This window comes from Lactuca serriola, chromosome 1 (genome assembly GCF_051521515.1).
Source record: "Lactuca serriola cultivar US96UC23 chromosome 1, Lser_US96UC23_V15, whole genome shotgun sequence".
NCBI lineage: Eukaryota > Viridiplantae > Streptophyta > Magnoliopsida > Asterales > Asteraceae > Lactuca > Lactuca serriola.
In genome coordinates this window covers 123,339,710-123,358,787 of record NC_136408.1, presented here as the reverse complement: position 1 = coordinate 123,358,787, position 19,078 = coordinate 123,339,710, and the positions used below count along the sequence as shown (strand labels likewise).

At 32.1% G+C, this 19,078-nt stretch overlaps 1 protein-coding gene across 1 annotated transcript; it reads right to left on the bottom strand.

Moving 5' to 3' along the window:
• Positions 1-557: 557 nt before the first annotated feature.
• LOC145061150 (uncharacterized) lies at positions 558-1,170 on the bottom strand. Its single transcript, XM_079008549.1, has 2 exons — positions 838-1,170; positions 558-746 (listed from the first exon to the last, which is right to left on the bottom strand). Exons 1-2 carry the CDS (start codon positions 1,168-1,170, stop codon positions 558-560), a joined length of 522 nt encoding a protein of 173 aa, XP_078864675.1.
• Positions 1,171-19,078: the final 17,908 nt, after the last annotated feature.

The window sequence follows — 19,078 nt, the reverse complement described above, 5'->3', positions numbered from 1 at the left end:
TTCTAATATAAAAGAATAACTTTCAAATAGATTTTAAAGAAATATTCAAATCATACTATTCAAAAACTATGTCCAATGTAGGATACATGCAAAAAATATAATTCTATATTCCTAACAACTAAAAAACATAACTACGTCTAATACAGAATGTGCAAAGAGTCAACTTCAATATTCGTAGAAACTAAAAAAAAACATAACTAAAAATAGCCTAATCATGATATTGAGACATCCCCAATCATTTCCATGTAACAAATCTTTTCTTCTTTTGTCATCTTAAAAAACATCTGGGCATGAAATTGATTTTTGCTAAACATGTCAATCGACTTAATTCGCTGTTTGACATTGATATTTGGCATGCTTTGTATATCTTCGATAACTTTATCTATCATATCACATGCTTACTTATTTTCATGCCTTCATATATTGTATTTTGTTTCATTAAGTTTTTCCCTAACCTCCTTGAAACTCTGTTTCATTTCTTTCACTGCTTCGTTATAAGAGCTTTCTGTGTCATCCGTTGGAGGCCTTTTGCATTTACTTTTGACACAAGCAGTTTGTTACGTCTCTTCAACAATCTTTTCCAACACTTCCACATCAACATGTGAGTTTATTTGTGTCTCTTTAGTCACATCTTCACCAAGATCAGTGGCTCCATGACCAGTAGCTCTACCCTTCCCGAATATTTTACATAGGTTATCAAATTGGGGAAATGGTTTATTATGAAAACCTGGAGCATCTTTATGACTCTACAAGAATGGCACAAAATTAATTGGTTACTATTCATTTACAATATGTTTTAATGATGCTAAAATACTACAAACATAATCAGTATAGTACCTTTATGTACTCATCCCAAACTTCAGCATCGGCAGTAACACAACATTTATCTGTATCCCAGCCGAATCCACTCATGTTTGTTCCATATACCATTTCATGCATGATATTGAAATGGGTTTTCCATGTCTTCATCCTCGTTTTAATATGAGGCTCTGCTTTTAAACCCGAAATAAGAAGACTTACATCTAGTAATTGTTGCACTACCTTTAAATAACCAGGTTTAAATACGTTGTCGGCACCACCATTCTTTCCGGATACATGTAACTCCAACAATGCCTCAATTAACTTTGCATCCTCTTTAGTAGTCCATGTGTGTCTATTTCGCCCTGCCATGTCTACCAAAAAATTACATAATAGATGCTTGAAATAGTAATTCATCATAATAGCCTCTATTTGTGGCTGTATAACTCAACCAAGACTTAACCAATTAAGCTGTTTTTTATTCTAAAACATAGACAAGATAGAGGAGTACAGTCTGAAAAAAAAAACCGCATCATTCCGAGCATGTATGAAGCTTTTATGATGGTTCAAAGTTGGATAAAATTTTAAAAATGTGTTGAAATATGATACAACAATCATAACCGCCTCTGTTTGCGGCTGTATAAATCAACCAAGAGTTAACTAATTAAGCTATTTTTTATTCCAAAACGTAGACAAGACAGAGGAGTACAGTTTGAAAAAAAAATCGAATCATTCCGAGCTTGTATGAAGCTTTTATGATGGTTCAAAGTTGGACAAAATTTTAAAAAAAGTGCTAAAATATAATACAACAATAATAACAGCCTCTTTTGTGGTTGTACAACTATACCAAGACTTAACCAATTAAACTATTTTTTTATTCTAAAGCGTAGACAAGACAAAGGAGTACAGTTTGAAAAAACATCGCATCATTCCGAGCATATATGAAGCTTTTATGATGGTTCAAAGTTTGACAAAATTTTAAAAATGTGCTGAAATATAATACAACAGTCGTAACAGCTTCTGTTTGGGGCTACATAACTCAACCAAGACTTAACCAATTAAGCTATTTTTTTATTCTAAAACGTAGACAAGACAGAGGAGTACAGTTTGAAAATAAAAATTGCCTCCTTCTGAGCTTGTATGAAACTTTTATGGTGGTTCAAAGTAGGGTAAAATAAAAAAAAACAGCAGTTGTAAAACAATTTTCATTGTACTACTAACAAGCTTACCATATTTTAACATCAAAAACAAAATTCAAACACGTTTAAAGAATCGATCTTGGCAAGATTTTACCACAATTCAAAAATAATTTTTCTTTAAATGGGAAAGGAATCAATTCCTTTTCCCTACACTTATTTCCCTATACCAAACACCCCCTAAGTAAGATGAGGATGGAGCCATTCCAAAGTAAGTCTTATAAAGTGTTTAATCTACTTATTAGTTGGTATTTGTACTCAAGCTACAATTAATAGTGTTATATGTATTACCCCAAAGAAATAAAAAGAGTATATTTCTACCGATTAGAAAGTAAATCATACCAAGCAAGATTTAATTCATCATTTATTATCATTAAAGCCTTAGATGGTTCTTACCAGTTTATATCTCAACTTTTGAAACCTGAAACAAAGATTTCAAAATTATGATTTACCATGTAAAATATAATTAAAACTACAATAGTTATTAATAAAGTTGATTTGGTATCTTGTGCTTAATCTCAGACATTCATTTGAAAGGAATTCATACACCAAAGTGTATAGTTCCTTAATTATTTTCTCCACACTTTAGTGAAAATATCATTAGGAATCCTTTGCATATAAATAAGATTCACATATGTCAAATAAATTACATTATTTGCCTACAAAGATCCCTTTCTTTCCAAATAAGAGAAGTAAATTCTGTTCCAGTGTCCAGTTTCTCCACAAAAAAAAAAGATCCATCTATGTGGGCTTTAATAGATTTCTTAGACATAAAGGTGTTCAGTCCATAAAATATGGGCCTCCTGGATTACACAAGGTGATTCTTTTTGGCCTTGTAACTTTCCTAGTTTGATGTTAGAGAAATCTTTATCATCACAGTGATGTCTTTACTAGGTATCATGTTCAGGCTTATTTCTCAAAGAAAATAGTTTAGGACTAGGACCTTTAAGTTTATACAATTTCATATCTCTCACGAGATTGTCTCTTAATACATGAACCCATTCATTGAAGTTGTATCTACTGAATGTTATTGTTTCATTAAGTCATCAAAGAAAATGACAATTCATGATAATGAGAATGGATTATTTAACTACAAAATTTTAACAAAATTCATTTAGTATTTTCAATATTTAATCTTCAATAATTAATACACTTTAAGTTTCCAAAAACATTAATTATCAAAGTCTAGGATCCAAGTTGCAAAACAAATAAATGGTTAGGTATCATTTATCCCATCTATTTGAATCCAACCCGATAGATATCGATTATCAATTGTATCTTGCTATATAATTCCTAGATTTATGGGATCTCTAAAATAACATTATCCTATATACCAGGATACTGACCTAACCAGGTCACTAAGCATATTAGCATCCTAACTACCAGGATGTAAATCAATAAGCATATCATCTAATAAACCTGGATACAAATCCGAAATGGGTCGGCATTGGTGCCTTCGACCCTATTAGTATAGTGAGGACAACTCACCTCACAAGTAGCTCAGAATGATAATTTCAAACTCCTCCAAATACAGCTCCAACTCCAACAACCTACATCCACCAATGATCCACTTCTATAAATTCTTAAATTACTAAAATACCCCCATAAGTCAAGTTAGTCGACCCTTGGTCAAATTCAAAGTCAACGGTCAAGGTAACAGTCCAAGTTGACCCAAGTCATCGAGTGTAGCTCACTGACTTGTCGACTCCTTCCAGAACTCGAGAAATCGTGAAAACCCTAGTTTATTCGTCGAGATTCCAGACAACTCGTCGAGTCCATGCGTGTCCAAATGTCGAGAAAACCCTAATTGACTCGTCGAGTCGTCTCACTGACTCACTGAGTCGATGCAGAAACCCACCACGGCCAATCTTCATTCGACTCGTCGAGTTGACCATGCAACTTGTCGAGTCCCTTCAGTCAATTTCTCATTAAGACGATTTTAAGCTACCCCAAAGCTCTAAATTGAAGATCTAACCTCCTAGGGCATGGTTTGCACGTATAGTTGCAAACTTTACGTACATGCATGGTCCTAAATGCCAAAACCAAGATAAGGTAAATGTTTAACCCAAAGAGAAGGGCCAAAGCTTGCTAAATCTGATAACTTTATGACTATAGGGACTTAGAGGAGTCCAGATCTGAAGTTACAACTTTAAATCATGCCCAATACCCGAAATAACCCACAACCAACTAGAAAATTGCCTAAACCTTTACATGGAGAGATCCAGATAAAGATAAGTTAAGGTAACGACTTGTTAGCTTCAAAATGATGCCAAGATGAAGTAGAGTCAGATCCACAAGCTTCTTTTTGCTCCAAGCTTCTTAGACTTCAAGCCTTCTTCACAAAATACACTTTCCAAGCTTCTTTACACACAAAAATGGAGAGTAGGTGAGATTAGGGTTTTATGAGCTCAATAGGGACGGTAAGGAATGTTGAGGGAGGCTGAGGGAGGCTAATGACCCTTTAAATAGGGTGCAAAACGCTAGAAATTAGGGTTTCATCTTCCAACTCCTACACGTCGAGTTGGGGTCCTCTGACTTGTCGAGTAGACCACACAAATTACGCGGGCTGACTAAAACTTTACACGACGAGTTGGGGCCTCCAACTCATTGAGTAGACTTCCTTAATTGCATGAAATCCCTAAATCTCATTCTCGGATATCGGGATGTTACACTTTAACACCCCAAGACGAAGCACAATGAATTGCAGTATCACTTGACCAGGGATCACATTCTTAAAGTTATCATTAAATTAATTTTTGTTCCTTTGCATGTAGAAATAGTCGATGTTTTCAACAAAACACCTGATTGCACAAAGGTAAATAGTTTTCTTAAAAGGTTAAGAATGATGAATCCTGACCTACAGTTTTTATAGAATTGATAATCTTCACAGACCCTATTAAGTCTTCGCAACTAACAATTAGATATGCTTCACTCGTCTTGATATTTCAAAACATTTGAAGCATATTTATTTGACTATGCTTTAGAAGTTTATTTATTTGAGGTTAAGTATTCAGCATAGACTTCGTAAATTGTACCTCGATAAACATTGTTCACTGAAGTTTATTTATAATCTATGTACTCTTTGGATCATTTTATTACTTTTTATGTCTAACCTCACAATCAACTTTTATTTTAGTGCTAATCCAATATACACAAACAACGCCTCATACCATAGTTTTGCCTTCAAGAACATTGAAGTTATTTTCCTGTTTGGCAATAAATATAGTTTCAAAGGATAAACTATTTAATTAATATGATCAAATCGCTATGACCTCAAAGGAATGTTTTTATTCCAATTCATTTGATGTATTTTGCCCTTTAGTGTCTTTTAAGAAACTATCATTGACATGTAATGTGTTCTTTATAATAAAATAAGGAGACTTTGCTTTTTCAAGAAAACTTTCTACCAACTCTTCTGCGAGATGACAATTTGCATATCAACCTAAAGACGATTTTCACTCCACTACCCCACGTTTACAAACTTTATCATCACAATCATTTAATACTTCCATGCTTAGCATTAAATGGCCTTCAAATATGTATTCCTTTTAATATAAAAATCTTACAAACAGATAAAAATATTTCATTTTTACAGCTGCCAAGGTAAATCTGTTTGAATTACATTTTCAAATCCAAAGGTATAACCCCCCCCCCCCCCCCCTTTATTCTCCAAGAAAGAGTTATGCTTTTTGAACCATACTTGACTATTGTAAGATTTTGGCCTTTAAGCCATAGGGCGTTTCATCTTTTCACTTTTGGTAGCTATTTAAGTATGCTTGATGGCTCTCTTTTGGCAAATTGGAAATGAGATTTTGTGATATATCTCTAGAGATTTTGAAGGAGATTTGTAGGTTTGAAGAACATCAATTTTGTCTTATTTTTATCCTTGAATGTTGGGTATTTCTAAACTCTTTTCTTTTTATCTATGTTTAATCATGTTAGGCTAAACTAATCTTGGTTGATAGTGGATGTAATATCTTGAATACTTGGTTATTTTGAGGAATTTCTTGAACTTGGATTGAATTCTTGTGATAGTATATTCTAGAAAACATTCCTCCTCGTTTATGTATCTTTAATCATGATATTTAGGTATATGAATATGAATTTGCTTGGATTATTTCTTGATTAAGTAATGGATCTTCAATTTAACAAGAAAAAATTAGTTTAAATGTTTGTTTACATTTCATTTAGACTAAGGAAATATTTTTCCATAATGGTAATGGAAGCATTTGATTACATTTTGGACTTGGTGACTTTTAAACCCTAATGCTAATTGATTTTCACAAATTACATGCTTCATTAGTTTTGTGACATTCTTGAAGGAAATATGATATGAGCTTTTCTAGCCATTATAATAACAAATATGCGTTGAGGTAATTTTTTCTTATAAATGACTACTGCCAATTTAGACATTTAATACAAATGTTGCACCTTGATATTCAATGATAAATTAACCTAATGTTCAATTGATGAATTCCCAATATGAACCATTCTCTCTCATTAATTCAAATCATATATTGCTTTGGTTTAATTTTTATTTCTTAGTTCTAGAATATGTTAGATTTTAAACAACCCACAAACTAATATACCCATTTTTATTTTTAGTGGCGTGTAGCGAGTGTTTTCACAAAGAGGTTTCGCAAATTGAACAAATCTTCGTGAATTCGATCCCCTTGCCATTATACATTATCTAGTATGCAATTTTTAGGGCTATTTAGTTGTTGGCATTGACAATCACCACATTTTCAAATATTTTGTATCATGAATATTTCAGGCATAAAATATTCCATGGTATATTATATGAAGTTCCAAAGATATAATTTTAAACAAATATCCTATGTGAAATTTTACTTGTCAAAATAAGTATATAATATTAAATTGGACGTTATAACGGTAGGAACCAATTTTTAATCTTTGACGTTATAATAGTAAAAACTCAATTTTAAACACCATATGTCAAAACATTATATTTAAAATTCCAAACTCCAGATGAGGTTTACTTATGATTAAGTGTTATTTTTCAAGGAAAGCATATTTTAATATCAAGGCGACTCGTTGATTTTAAGGGCCTTTTCTAAGAAGAAAAATTGGGCCCTAAATACCATTTTTTAATATATAAGGAAAACAAATTTAAGATGGTGAATTATCGTTAAGGAAAACTTAAAAGTAAATAAATTAGTTAAAAAGGAACATATGCAATTTTATAAAAAGTTCAATAGCTAATTATGCAACTTTTGTAAACTGATTTGGTAAACATATTGGAAGGAGGGGTTGATTACAAAATATATAGTATAAAAAAATGGCCAAATTTGTAACTTGGAATTTAAAACATCCAAAAATGCTGTGAAAAAACATTGAACCCACGTTGATTTTGAACAAAAAAGACGTCTTTGCCAACTAGGCTACCAAAACTTTGTACAATATCTTGAATAAATTCATATATATTTAGTTATTAAATATGTAATTTAATTAAAACTCGGGCCCTATTTTTTTCGGGGTCCTGTGCGGCTGCCCCTCTTGTTCCCTTTCAAAACTGGGCTTGTTTCATATACACATAACATATTTTAGCAACATAAATAAAATATCACAAGCATGCATCATAAAGTATCTAAACAAAGTCATTTTCTAAAATAATATATGTGAGTTATCACAAGAATTGTTATGTCATTCTTAAAGAACTAAATCAGGTAGTAATGACTTTTGATAACTAAAAATAATATTTTTTTATTAACAATATTTTAAAAGAAAACTATCGAGTATCTGTTTACATAGATTAGAAATATATTAAAACAACTATACGGTGATTTAGATTGACAACTTTTGTAGCCTTTGACCCCACTCGAATTTGAGGAGTTGATGAAGATGGCAATGACAAGAAGTTTGAACTTCTCTACAAGTATCCACCAATAAGTGTATGTCCCTAAGAATGCTAGTTCTCTTCTTGTATCCTAAACTTCTTAACCTTTATGTACTTATTACAAATAAGTATGGAGAAGCACTTATAAATTACTTAATTACTTTCATGAACTTCATAAGAGGGAGGGAGAGGGATCGTAGGGGAAATTTTCCCTTTAATTCATGAGAGAAAGAGTGGAAACACCGGGATAAATACAAGCATTACACTCTCTTATATAGTCACACATACGATCCAAGAACCATACTTTTTTTAATGAAAAGTGATGGCTTCATAGAAGCATGATATGTGTAATAGGGAGGTTGAAAAGCAACTTATGATCCCTTAGGAAAGCTACGACTAAGAGATGAGATACGGGAGATATAGAGTGTCTAACACATCAACTACTATCTCTTATTTGTACAAGTTTTATCTATTGAAATCCAATTTGATCGAAAACTTGTGGATGACTTATCAAATCATAGCATATTATTTAATAACTACTTTATACTCACTTCGAATATTATTTTCATAAAGTAATAATTATTTTCTAATTAAATACAAAAGTTTGACATATTTATTAATAATCAAATACTTAATAAATATTCAATAAGTGACAATTTAATTAAGGATTTATCCTATAAGATTGTTATTAGCAATATCGTTTTATAATCATTTTTTAGCATATAAATCCAACACAAGATGCCTGAAACTGCTCTACCATTGCCATTAAACACCTACCAAAATTGGTTCCACCTCCACACGTGAAGCTCCACCCAAAGGGTATCCTGATCAACGATGGTGTAACAAGAAATCAGAAAGCATGTTGCCGACAAGTGTGCTAAACCGATTATTATCGATAAAGATTCATTTTTTGTTAATCAATTTGTATATGTGATTATATTTGGAGTTTGCATCTAGGATTGCATCACCAATTTTTGCATTAGGAATTTTGGTTTGAGATTCGAGTTTGAGTTGCAATTTTATATTAGAATTTAGTTGTACGTTCGGTTTTGGTTTTGCATTTGATTATTAGGTTTGATTGTCTTTGATTTGATATCAATTTTGGTTATTGATTTGAGTTGTAGGTTCGATTAGACGTATTTCAGATTTATGTTAGAACATTAAGTAGCTTTGTGTTCAGCTTGGGGTGATTTTTTGTCATATTGGATCTATAACCAGAGACAATGGTTTTAGTTGGTGTAGGAAACCGTGTTTGTCCATTTTTCAAAGAAAGATGATTAATGTGGGATGGATCCCTTTTCAAACAATATAATAATAATTCATATATTTAGTAATAACTGAAATAATAAAAATGGGTAACAAAATAAAAATATATCATTACGGATTAAACAATCATTTTATGTCTGGTAAAGACTAAATCTGAAATACAGACAAACTTTAAAAATAATCCAAGTTAAAAAAAAAAAATTAGAGACTAAATCTGAAATACAGACTAACTATTAAAATAATCCAAGTTAAAAAAAAGTTAGAGATTAAACAAGTATGTATACTAACCTCAAATTTTGGGTAATTTGTTAGTTTTTTTTATATAAATTAAGAGTTTCAAATAATAGCTCTATGGAATATTATTGGTATTTATTTTATCCAAAAAAAAAAAGTTTTTGTAAGCGACTTGTTATATATATATATATATATATATATATATATATATATATATATATATATATATATGGTTAGGTTATTTTATTTTCACTATCTATTGTGTGCATGTATGATTGATTCTGGACCAATCATTTTAGTTATTTTAAGAAAGTAATTAATGCACATTACATATTGAAGATATAATGGATATTAATTACATCTTCAGCATTTAATATGTATTAATTACTTTCTTAAAATAACTAAAATGATTGGTCTATAATTAATCATACATACACGCAATAGATAGTGAAAACATTTGAACCCAACTCTCTCTCTCTCTCTCTCTCTATATATATATATATATATATATATATATATATATATATATATATATATATAGAGAGAGAGAGAGAGAGAGAGAAAGAGAGAGGTAGGTTTAAATGTTTTTTCACATCTATTGTGTGCTTGAATGCACCAATAGGAATTTAGTATTAATTATATGTATATTAAATGCTATCCATATTTATAACTCATTTTTATGGAAACTAATTAAATTCGTCATTAATATCAACAATAATATTCTTTGAGAATGAATTCATATCTACAAGAATGAGAGTGTGTACCAGCAGAATGAGAGTGTATTATACTATAATACACTCTCGTTCTTTATATTTCATGCAACTTTATTGTATTTCGAGTGAGTGAGTTCTGAAACAAAATACGAATTCATATATAAAAACCTATATGCAAATTCATTCTAAAAGAATGTTATTGCTGACATTAATGACGAATTTAATTAGTTTCCATAAAGAAAGAATTATAATTATGGATATCATTTGGTATACATATAATTGTGGAAATAATTTAATATCTATATTTATTTAATTAAATAAGTTTTTAATTTTCTAAGATCCTATTGATGCATTCTAGCACACAATAAATGTAAAAAACAAAATAACCTAGCCCTATATATATATATATAAATATATATATATATATATATATATATATATATATATATATATATATATATATATATGTATATATATATATATTGAGAGGACCTAAGATCAAACAAATTATCAAACAATGACTATCAACAAGAACAACGAAGATTCACGAAGAAAAACTTTCACTAAGAATAATAATCTCACAAAGAGATTATCGAATGCACAAAGCGGCTATTAGGGTTTGTGAAAGATGTATCTTTCACAAACTTGTACAAATGACTATATAGAATTAATCTAGGCAATCCCTACAAATCATGGATATACCAGATAACTATGGAAACTAGATAAGTACTAAATCTGTCACAAAATGCTAAATATAAAACTATACACTGAACAATTAGTACACTGAAGCTGATGCTTATACTGAGTCATACGCTGACGCTGAGTGATCAGTCACAAACATCATCATGTTATAAGGTTCGACCTTACAATCTCCCCCAATATGATGATGTTCAAAACCAGCTAGACTAGAACACCTCTGGACAGAAATTCTTCATACTCAGCTTCAGCTTCTACTTTCACTGGCCAGTAAGGACTATCTAGCAGCTCATGTCTTCTATTTAGTAACTCCATAGCAATCAGTATATGAAACTCTCCAGAGGGATTCTAATAACTCATGCACATTTGTCTTAAACCAACAAGATGTTCTGTTGGAGCCCTTGGAATCTCTGCAGTACGCTGAAAACACATTTTCCTGTTCTTATCAAGATAAAACATTTCATTTTCGGGAACATAAATGAACTGATGTTGAACCTGCTCAACACCAATAGGAAGAGAGTTGTTTATTTCTTCAGCACCAAAATTTAGAACGAATACATCTTCATGCAACTTTATTGTATTTCGAGTGAGTGAGTTCTGAAACAAAATACGAATTCATATATGAAAACCTATATGCGAATTCATTCTAAAAAAATGTTATTGCTGACATTAATGATGAATTTAATTAGTTTCCATAAAAAGAGAATTATGATTATAGATATCATTTGATATACATATAATTGTGGAAATAATTTAATATCTATATTTATTTAATTAAATAATTTTTTAATTTACTAAGATCCTATTGATGCATTCTAGCACACAATAAATGTAAAAAACAAAATAACCTAGCCCTATATATATATATATATATATATATATATATATATATATATATATATATATATATATATATATATATATATATTGAGAGGACCTAAGATCAAACAAATTATCAAACAATGACTATCAACAAGAACAACGAAGATTCACGAAGAAAAACTTTCACTAAGAATAATAATCTCACAAAGAGATTATCGAATGCACAAAGCGGCTATTAGGGTTTGTGAAAGATGTATCTTTCACAAACTTGTACAAATGACTATATAGAATTAATCTAGGCAATCCCTACAAATCATGGATATACCAGATAACTATGGAAACTAGATAAGTACTAAATCTGTCACAAAATGCTGAATATAAAACTATACACTGAACAATTAGTACACTGAAGTTGATGCTTATACTGAGTCATACGCTGACGCTGAGTGATCAGTCTCAAACATCATCATGTTATAAGGTTCGACCTTACTGTTGGATTAGTGTCTAAGTCCATAACTATTTTGGTATGTACTTGACCCGATGGTGCATGGTCCTTTTGGGTTGCCTTCACCAAAGCAACTTGATTGGAGAAATGAATAAAGAGAGAGAGAGGATAATATGATTTATTAATATGTTATAAGAATAATATATTAAAGGAGAAATCATATTTGTTTAATTAATATTGGTCGATAATTAATTAAGAATTAGTTTTGTGATCAAATGTAATTAATTAAACTAGAGGGGTTGATTTGTAATTATGTGATAGTTACAAAATAAGGTAAGGATTATCTTATAAGTGTGGTGAACGAATTTAAGGTTGGAAAGCCTTAGAATTCGAGTATGATAAGGATTCAAGGATTATCTTATTGGTTGCTTAATGGATAATCAACTAGATAAGGATAATGACTGAAACCCTATCTCTACACCTATATAAACAACCCCAAGGCCATGAATTCGTGTATCCCTTCCCAAGAAGTCCTAAGGACGAATTCGAACCTCCCTCCTCTCTCTATATACCTTCTCCACTTGCTTATGGTGTTTGTGAGCCATTAGAGGAGTGACACTTGTGACTCTCTGCTTTCCAAGGTCAATTCAAGGAGGAATTGGATTGTTATTGCTATATAACAATCAAGGTATGTTCTTAAACCTATTTACATGTGAATTCTGATTTCCATATGCTAGAATTAGGGTTCATAGTCTTGGATTCAAAGTATGTACAATAGAGAAACCTAGATCCGAGCTTTAGGGTTTGTATAAGCACATAGGATGTATTATGACCAAAACCCATCAGTGGTATCAGAGCCATGATTGGTTTCTATTGTATTGATACTTGATGTAACTGAAAATCGTGTTTTGGCCTCACTGTTCGACCTGACTCGGCGAGTCACTCTTGGACTCGGCGAGTCAGCCCTACTCGGCGAGTTCCAGAGGGTGACTCGGCGAGTCGGTGCGTCAGATAGTGCTTATCTCGGGATTTCTTGCTGTTTTTGCATTGGGATAATTACCTAATCATGTTAGATTAATATTAATCCGATTATATGATATATTTGACTATATTTTTAATCTAATTGAAGATATTTATCAATTAATAAGATAATTGTTTCCTTATAAGATAATTGATTAATTATTTTAAGTAAATTGATAAATTATTTTGCAAGAAATCATCAAATATGGATAATTATGTGATTAAATGTTAATTTTAATTATTTGTTATTTGATCCTTGTTGTTGTGAAAAGTTTCATATTTGGCCCTTTAGGTTTTATAGTTTAAATTTGAACCCCAAAAGTTTTGTTGTTTTGAAATTTAAATAGTTGAAACCCTAATCTTTTGAAAAAGGTTTCAAAACTTGCCCTTAAGTTTTGGAATTTAAATTTTGATTAAATAGTATAATTTTGATGCATATTTAAATTCTAAACCCTTATGGTTTGAAATGTTTCAAAAACTTGCCCTCAAGTTTTGGAATTTAAAAGTTGATTAAAAGCTTAATTAGGAATGTTAAATTCTAAAACCCTAGTATTGTTTTGAAAAAGTTCAAATCACACCCTTATGGTTTTATTAATTAATTAAGGTGTATAATTAAAAGAGGTTTAATAAATCCATAAAAGTTTAGGTCAGCAATTTAATTGAATTAAAAGTATAATTGTTAAATTAGACCACCTAGTATTTTAAAAGTATAAAATACGCCCTATACTATATATAACATTAAAGGTCTAACATTATATATATGTATGAGTAAAAGTCATTCTTACCGTTAGTAGGCCTCATTCACGAAGCTAGTCTATAAGGGGTGTTTAAGGAAATTGCCTATAAAATGGCGATTGAATGGGTATCCACTCTTACCCACCGCACTCTTGACTAGTGGAGGGTCGTTAGCCGAACGGGTAGGATAGGATGAAACCTTCCATTATAAGTGTAATGAATTACTAAAGTAACTAAATGTTTTCATAAAATTCCCAATCTTAGTTACTTAGGCAAAAGTGAATTGATGCAATTCCATGAAATTACACTTTGTGCCCTTGCGAAGACGTTAGTGGAGCGTGTGTGGTTAACCGGCACACTAAATGGGTCTAAGCAAAGGTAGAAAAGGGTGACTCAATGTTTGTCATGGTTCGGTGGAGCGTGTGTGGTTTACCGGCACATCGAATAGGTGACTATAACATGTGAGGGCACCATGTAAGTTTGCATGGTTATTCACACCCGCTTTGTGATCCTCGGCATCCCAGTCACAAACAAGAAGTCACAAACAAGAGGGGCATATCGAGATTTAAACATGCCATTGAAAGTTCAATGAATCTCAAAGGATCTAGGAGTTTTCATAGATTTAAAACTTAAATTCTTTTTCGTTTTTTCGTCATTCACTTACCTACAAATGTTTTGCAATTTGGGTTACGGCATCCCTCTCCCGAGTTGTAGCATATTGTGTTGGGTCCTAGCCTTGGAATTTCATTTGGGTGATCTACCAAGGACTCAATCCATCAACTAACTTGAATTCGTTTTCTCCCGTATTGTAGATGTCAAAGTTTGACAACTATGGTCTTCTCAAATCCCGTGGAACAAGCATTCCACATGAAGATGATATTCCACGATTCGATCGAGGATCAAGAAATCATGCTTCACTTCCTCCTCCTCCTCCAATTATTCTCCCTAACCCACAAGATTATAAAATTGAAAGGTTCAGTATCACTCAAGCCCTTTTGGCAAGTAAACATAAAGAAGGAAAGTCGGTGTGTGCACACGTCCTAGGGATGAAGTCGCGCATTGATAGACTAAGAATGATGGGATCCGTTGTTAGTGAAGAGATGGCTGTTGATTGGGTTCTTCAGTCACTTCCCAACTCATATAGTGAGTTCGTAAGTACTATATGACGAACCACAACGTGACCCTTATAGATCTCACCTATATGCTTATTGTTGCCGAATCAGCAATGGTTTAGCGCAATAGAAAAGCAAAGTTGATTGGTGAATCTGCCTTCAAGACCTCTATGGATATAGACAATGGCAATGAAAGACATGCAATGATCGAAAAATTTGATCATAAGAGAAAGGCGATGTCTGAAGTAGTTCCATGTGTTGTTCCAAAAGAGTCAATTTGCTTTTATTGCCAAGAGAAGGGGCATTGGAGACGAAGCAGCCCCATTTACCTAAGAGATCTAAGAGATGGGAGAGTCGAAACGTATGGCTCTAATATAGGTAAAATCTATTTACTAACTCTTTTAAGCTTCTATTCTAGATTCTTAATACATAATGTAATAAGATTACAATTGATGTTTTGTAGGATCGAAGAAAAGAAAGGGAGCTTAAGGGAAGAAGTGAGCAAAATCTAACCGTAAAGGAATGGATTTCGATCGCATTTCTCGAAGATTAGATTCTTGAGCTACTACTTAGAGTTAGAATTAGATTGCTAAGAAAGATGTATTAGCTTAAGTTTTTCAATGAGTTGCATTGTAAGGACAAATTTTTCCGCAATAAAATAAATTTTGACTTTAAATTTTATTTATTTATCCTTACAATGGCGTGTATGAAAAATTGATGTTAAAATGTTTCTATTATTAGCAATAATGGATTTGGTTCTTATTATGTTATTTATGGAAAGTCGAGAATTTACCAAATAGGGAGAGTTTCTCATCGCCCAAGTTTCAATTGGACAGAAACTTGGAATCATGCAACGTGGATGCACGATGAATGAGAAATTTCGTATTTGGAAATTAGACTAATTCATTGACAAAGTGTCAAGTGAAGGACTAGGAGATCGAGTACACAAAGTTGTGTATTGATCAAGTTCACCATAAGAGTAACAAAGATATTCGTCATAATTTACTAAAGGTTTAGTAAATATGATTATACTTATAAGATTAAGTGTAATTAGGAATTGATTAAAAAGGTTTAAATCAATAGCAAAACGAATAAGAAGAATCAAGAAGGCAGAAAGATAAAAGTTTCTCCATTCTAAGAAGAAGGGAGAGTAGCTTTTATGCTTTATGATAGGTCTTAATGATTAAGAGTCATATCTCAATTGATCCTCTAAGTGAGTCTTAGTATAATTGTATGATTAAGAAGAGGAATCAAGGATTGAAGAAATGGTTAAATCAAGAAGTCTATCATACTTCGTTCCAATAACAAGTCTTAAAGTTAAGATTGTGATGTCTTGAATAAGACAAAGACCAACTTGGACCAATTTATGAAGTGTTTTGATAAAAGCTACACTAACTCTTGAATATTTGTTTGTCAACAAATGTTTATTGACAAAAGAATCTTATATGTCTAGGAGTCAGTGGGAGTCTTAATGGTCTTGAAAGGTTTCAAGAACAAATCAAATAAACCTTATCGATCATCACTAGCACACGAGTTGAGGTTTACAACCAATCGTGATGACATTATTTTGGTTCTGTGCCAATCCAATCGAGTTAATTATGCATGTGAGTTCTATGAGTTCTCATTTTGAACGCATAAAAGGCAAAGCACCTTAATCAATGAAAGGTACATTGATAAGAAAAGGTGAGCTGCTTAACTACTTGGAAGACATGGTGGGCAGCTGTGCTACCATAAGGCAAGAAATCAAGATTAAGAAAGTTCGGTCCATATGAGTTTGAATTTGTCGTAAACTTTAGTTTTAACAAATTCACATGGATAGGAACACATACACCGCTCAAATCTAAGTGTCATAAGATTTCCTCCTTCATGAAAATGATTGTGAAGAAATGCTTTCACTAAGAGAGATTTTAAGAAGATAGTGATTGTAAAATTGCATTCTCAAATTCAATCATGGTTACGGCATCCCTTTCCATAATTTGAATTGTGAGGTTTGGCAATTAGTCTTATTTGTTTAGACACACATATGAACTATCGAAGGCAAAGGTGTATAAGTTCAAGAAGCATTGATAAAGGATTATCAAAGCACTAAGTATTAGAAACATGAACTTAAGAAATTCAATAAGTATTGTTTTCTGAAAGTTAAGATGTTTATGAATACATGTCGAAGCTAGTGGGAGCATAAGTGTTATGTTTTATAATAATCATCATGATAGTGGGAGCATAAATGTTATGATTGTATGATGATTAAGGCAAGTATTGCAAGGTTAGCAATATTAATTATAGAAAACAAGAGTCATACTTTGCAAAGTTGTAAGAGTTGAAAGGTTGTTTTGCTATAATTAAGGGAGAGAATATTATGCTTCATTTCAAATCTAAAGGATTAGGTTGAGAAATGTTAATAAATTTAGTCAAAGGTACATAGTGTGTTCTTAAAATTTCGATTATGATTACGGCATCCCTCTTCACAATTCGAATTTTGAGAACATAGCAAATAAAACATTATGCGTCGTGTCCCATACGCTTCGGGTATAGGATCGATTGCAAATGATTTAATGTTGGACCGTTCTAAAATTTTCCAAATGTCGAGCGCATTTAGAGGGAAAAGGGACTAGAATTGGTTTTGACTAAAACAATTAAACAACTATCAAAGGACAACCCAAAGTTCGACGAGGATTGGTCGCTTGTGAGTAGTTGGAAGTATAGTATTGGAAAATATGGAAATGGTTCCATATTGGATGGACCGTATCGACATCATTACGAATAGATAAGATTCTATTAAGAATGAGTTGTCATATGGAACATATGGAAGTGTGTCCATATTGGGAATTGAATATTGAGAAATCTATGACTAGATTAGAAACTTCTATGCAAAAGGATGTTCAAAGAATGTACTTTGAGTGAGAGACATCACGTCTATGGAATTGTCTTGTAACAATCTCCGATAGAGGACTTTGTAATATCATTGGCAATAGTCTTTGTGACTTTGGTGCAGTGACATTACGAAAGGATAGTTGCATAGAATGTTAGAATCTAGCATATTCTATAAGTAGCAAGAATTTGATATTCTTTCACTTATGAAAAGGATTTGGAGTTGTGAAATGAGAAGGATTGGAAATGTGTTCAATGTGATCTATTTCACAAAGTAAGAACCATAGGTAAACATTGTGTGCATGCTAGGAGCATGGGACAAGTGTTGGAATTCAAGTAAGAAGTTGATTAACCGAAACGACAAATAATGAGTAATCGATATGGTGATAAATAAAAGGTGTTTTATTTATACTCAAAGGTTAGAGGCCATATGGGATTAGTATTATTCTTGTGTTTCACATTTGCATGTTTTGACTTCCAGAATAATTGAGTTTATTAAGAATAATCGAATTATTCAAACGGGCCACAGTTGTTCATATGTTGGAAGTAGATATGAATGAAGACTGTCGTGAATTGGTGTGTGGATTGTCTAAAGAGCATTAGACATAAGCAAATGTTTGCTGCAACGTTCATGAGTGCTTACGAATATGATTTGAGCATTGGATTAAACCCACCCTCACTTGGATCACTCCATGAATTGTATCACGAGTGATTGGTGAGACGATAACATCTTATATTCTTGAAACCGAGATGTGTGAGTTGTATCTTGCGAATCGGTTGCACATTGATAATATGTAAACGCACTAGTAACTTGGTGTTATAAAACATATTGTTGTGTGTGATTTGGTTAGTAAGTGCAAGCGAGCATTGTATCAAAGTTTATCCATTCCTTATATCCAAAGTAGGATAAAAGCGATATCTTTGGGCCCCTCGATGGTTTAGTGATGACAAACGTAAATGCTCGGCCGGGCTAGGGCTAATTTGATTTGTTCAATTAGTCAGTCGTCATAAATCAGAAATCGAGAAGTAGTACAAAGAGAATGATTAGAAATCATTTCTCATATGATATCTAGAATGGAGGAATATATGATCCCTTATCTAAGGACACGCGTATTTGATATGATCAGAGTTGACAGCGGCTTTGGAAAGCTACGATTGCAGATCGGGATCCGAAGTCATACGCAGAATAGTTGTTAGCCTTATCCAAGTGGGAGACTGTTGGATTAGTGTCTAAGTCCATAACTATTTTGGTATGTACTTGACCCGATGGTGCATGGTCCTTTTGGGTTGCCTTCACCAAAGCAACTTGATTGGAG

Excerpts from the sequence above, each read along its gene's own strand:
- LOC145061150 (XM_079008549.1), bottom strand. The coding sequence starts at position 1,170 with ATGGCAGGGCGAAATAGACACACATGGACTACTAAAGAGGATGCAAAG. Across the intron at positions 747-837 it reads TTTGGGATGAGTACATAAAG|AGTCATAAAGATGCTCCAGG; the intron begins GTACTATACTGA and ends CCATTCTTGTAG.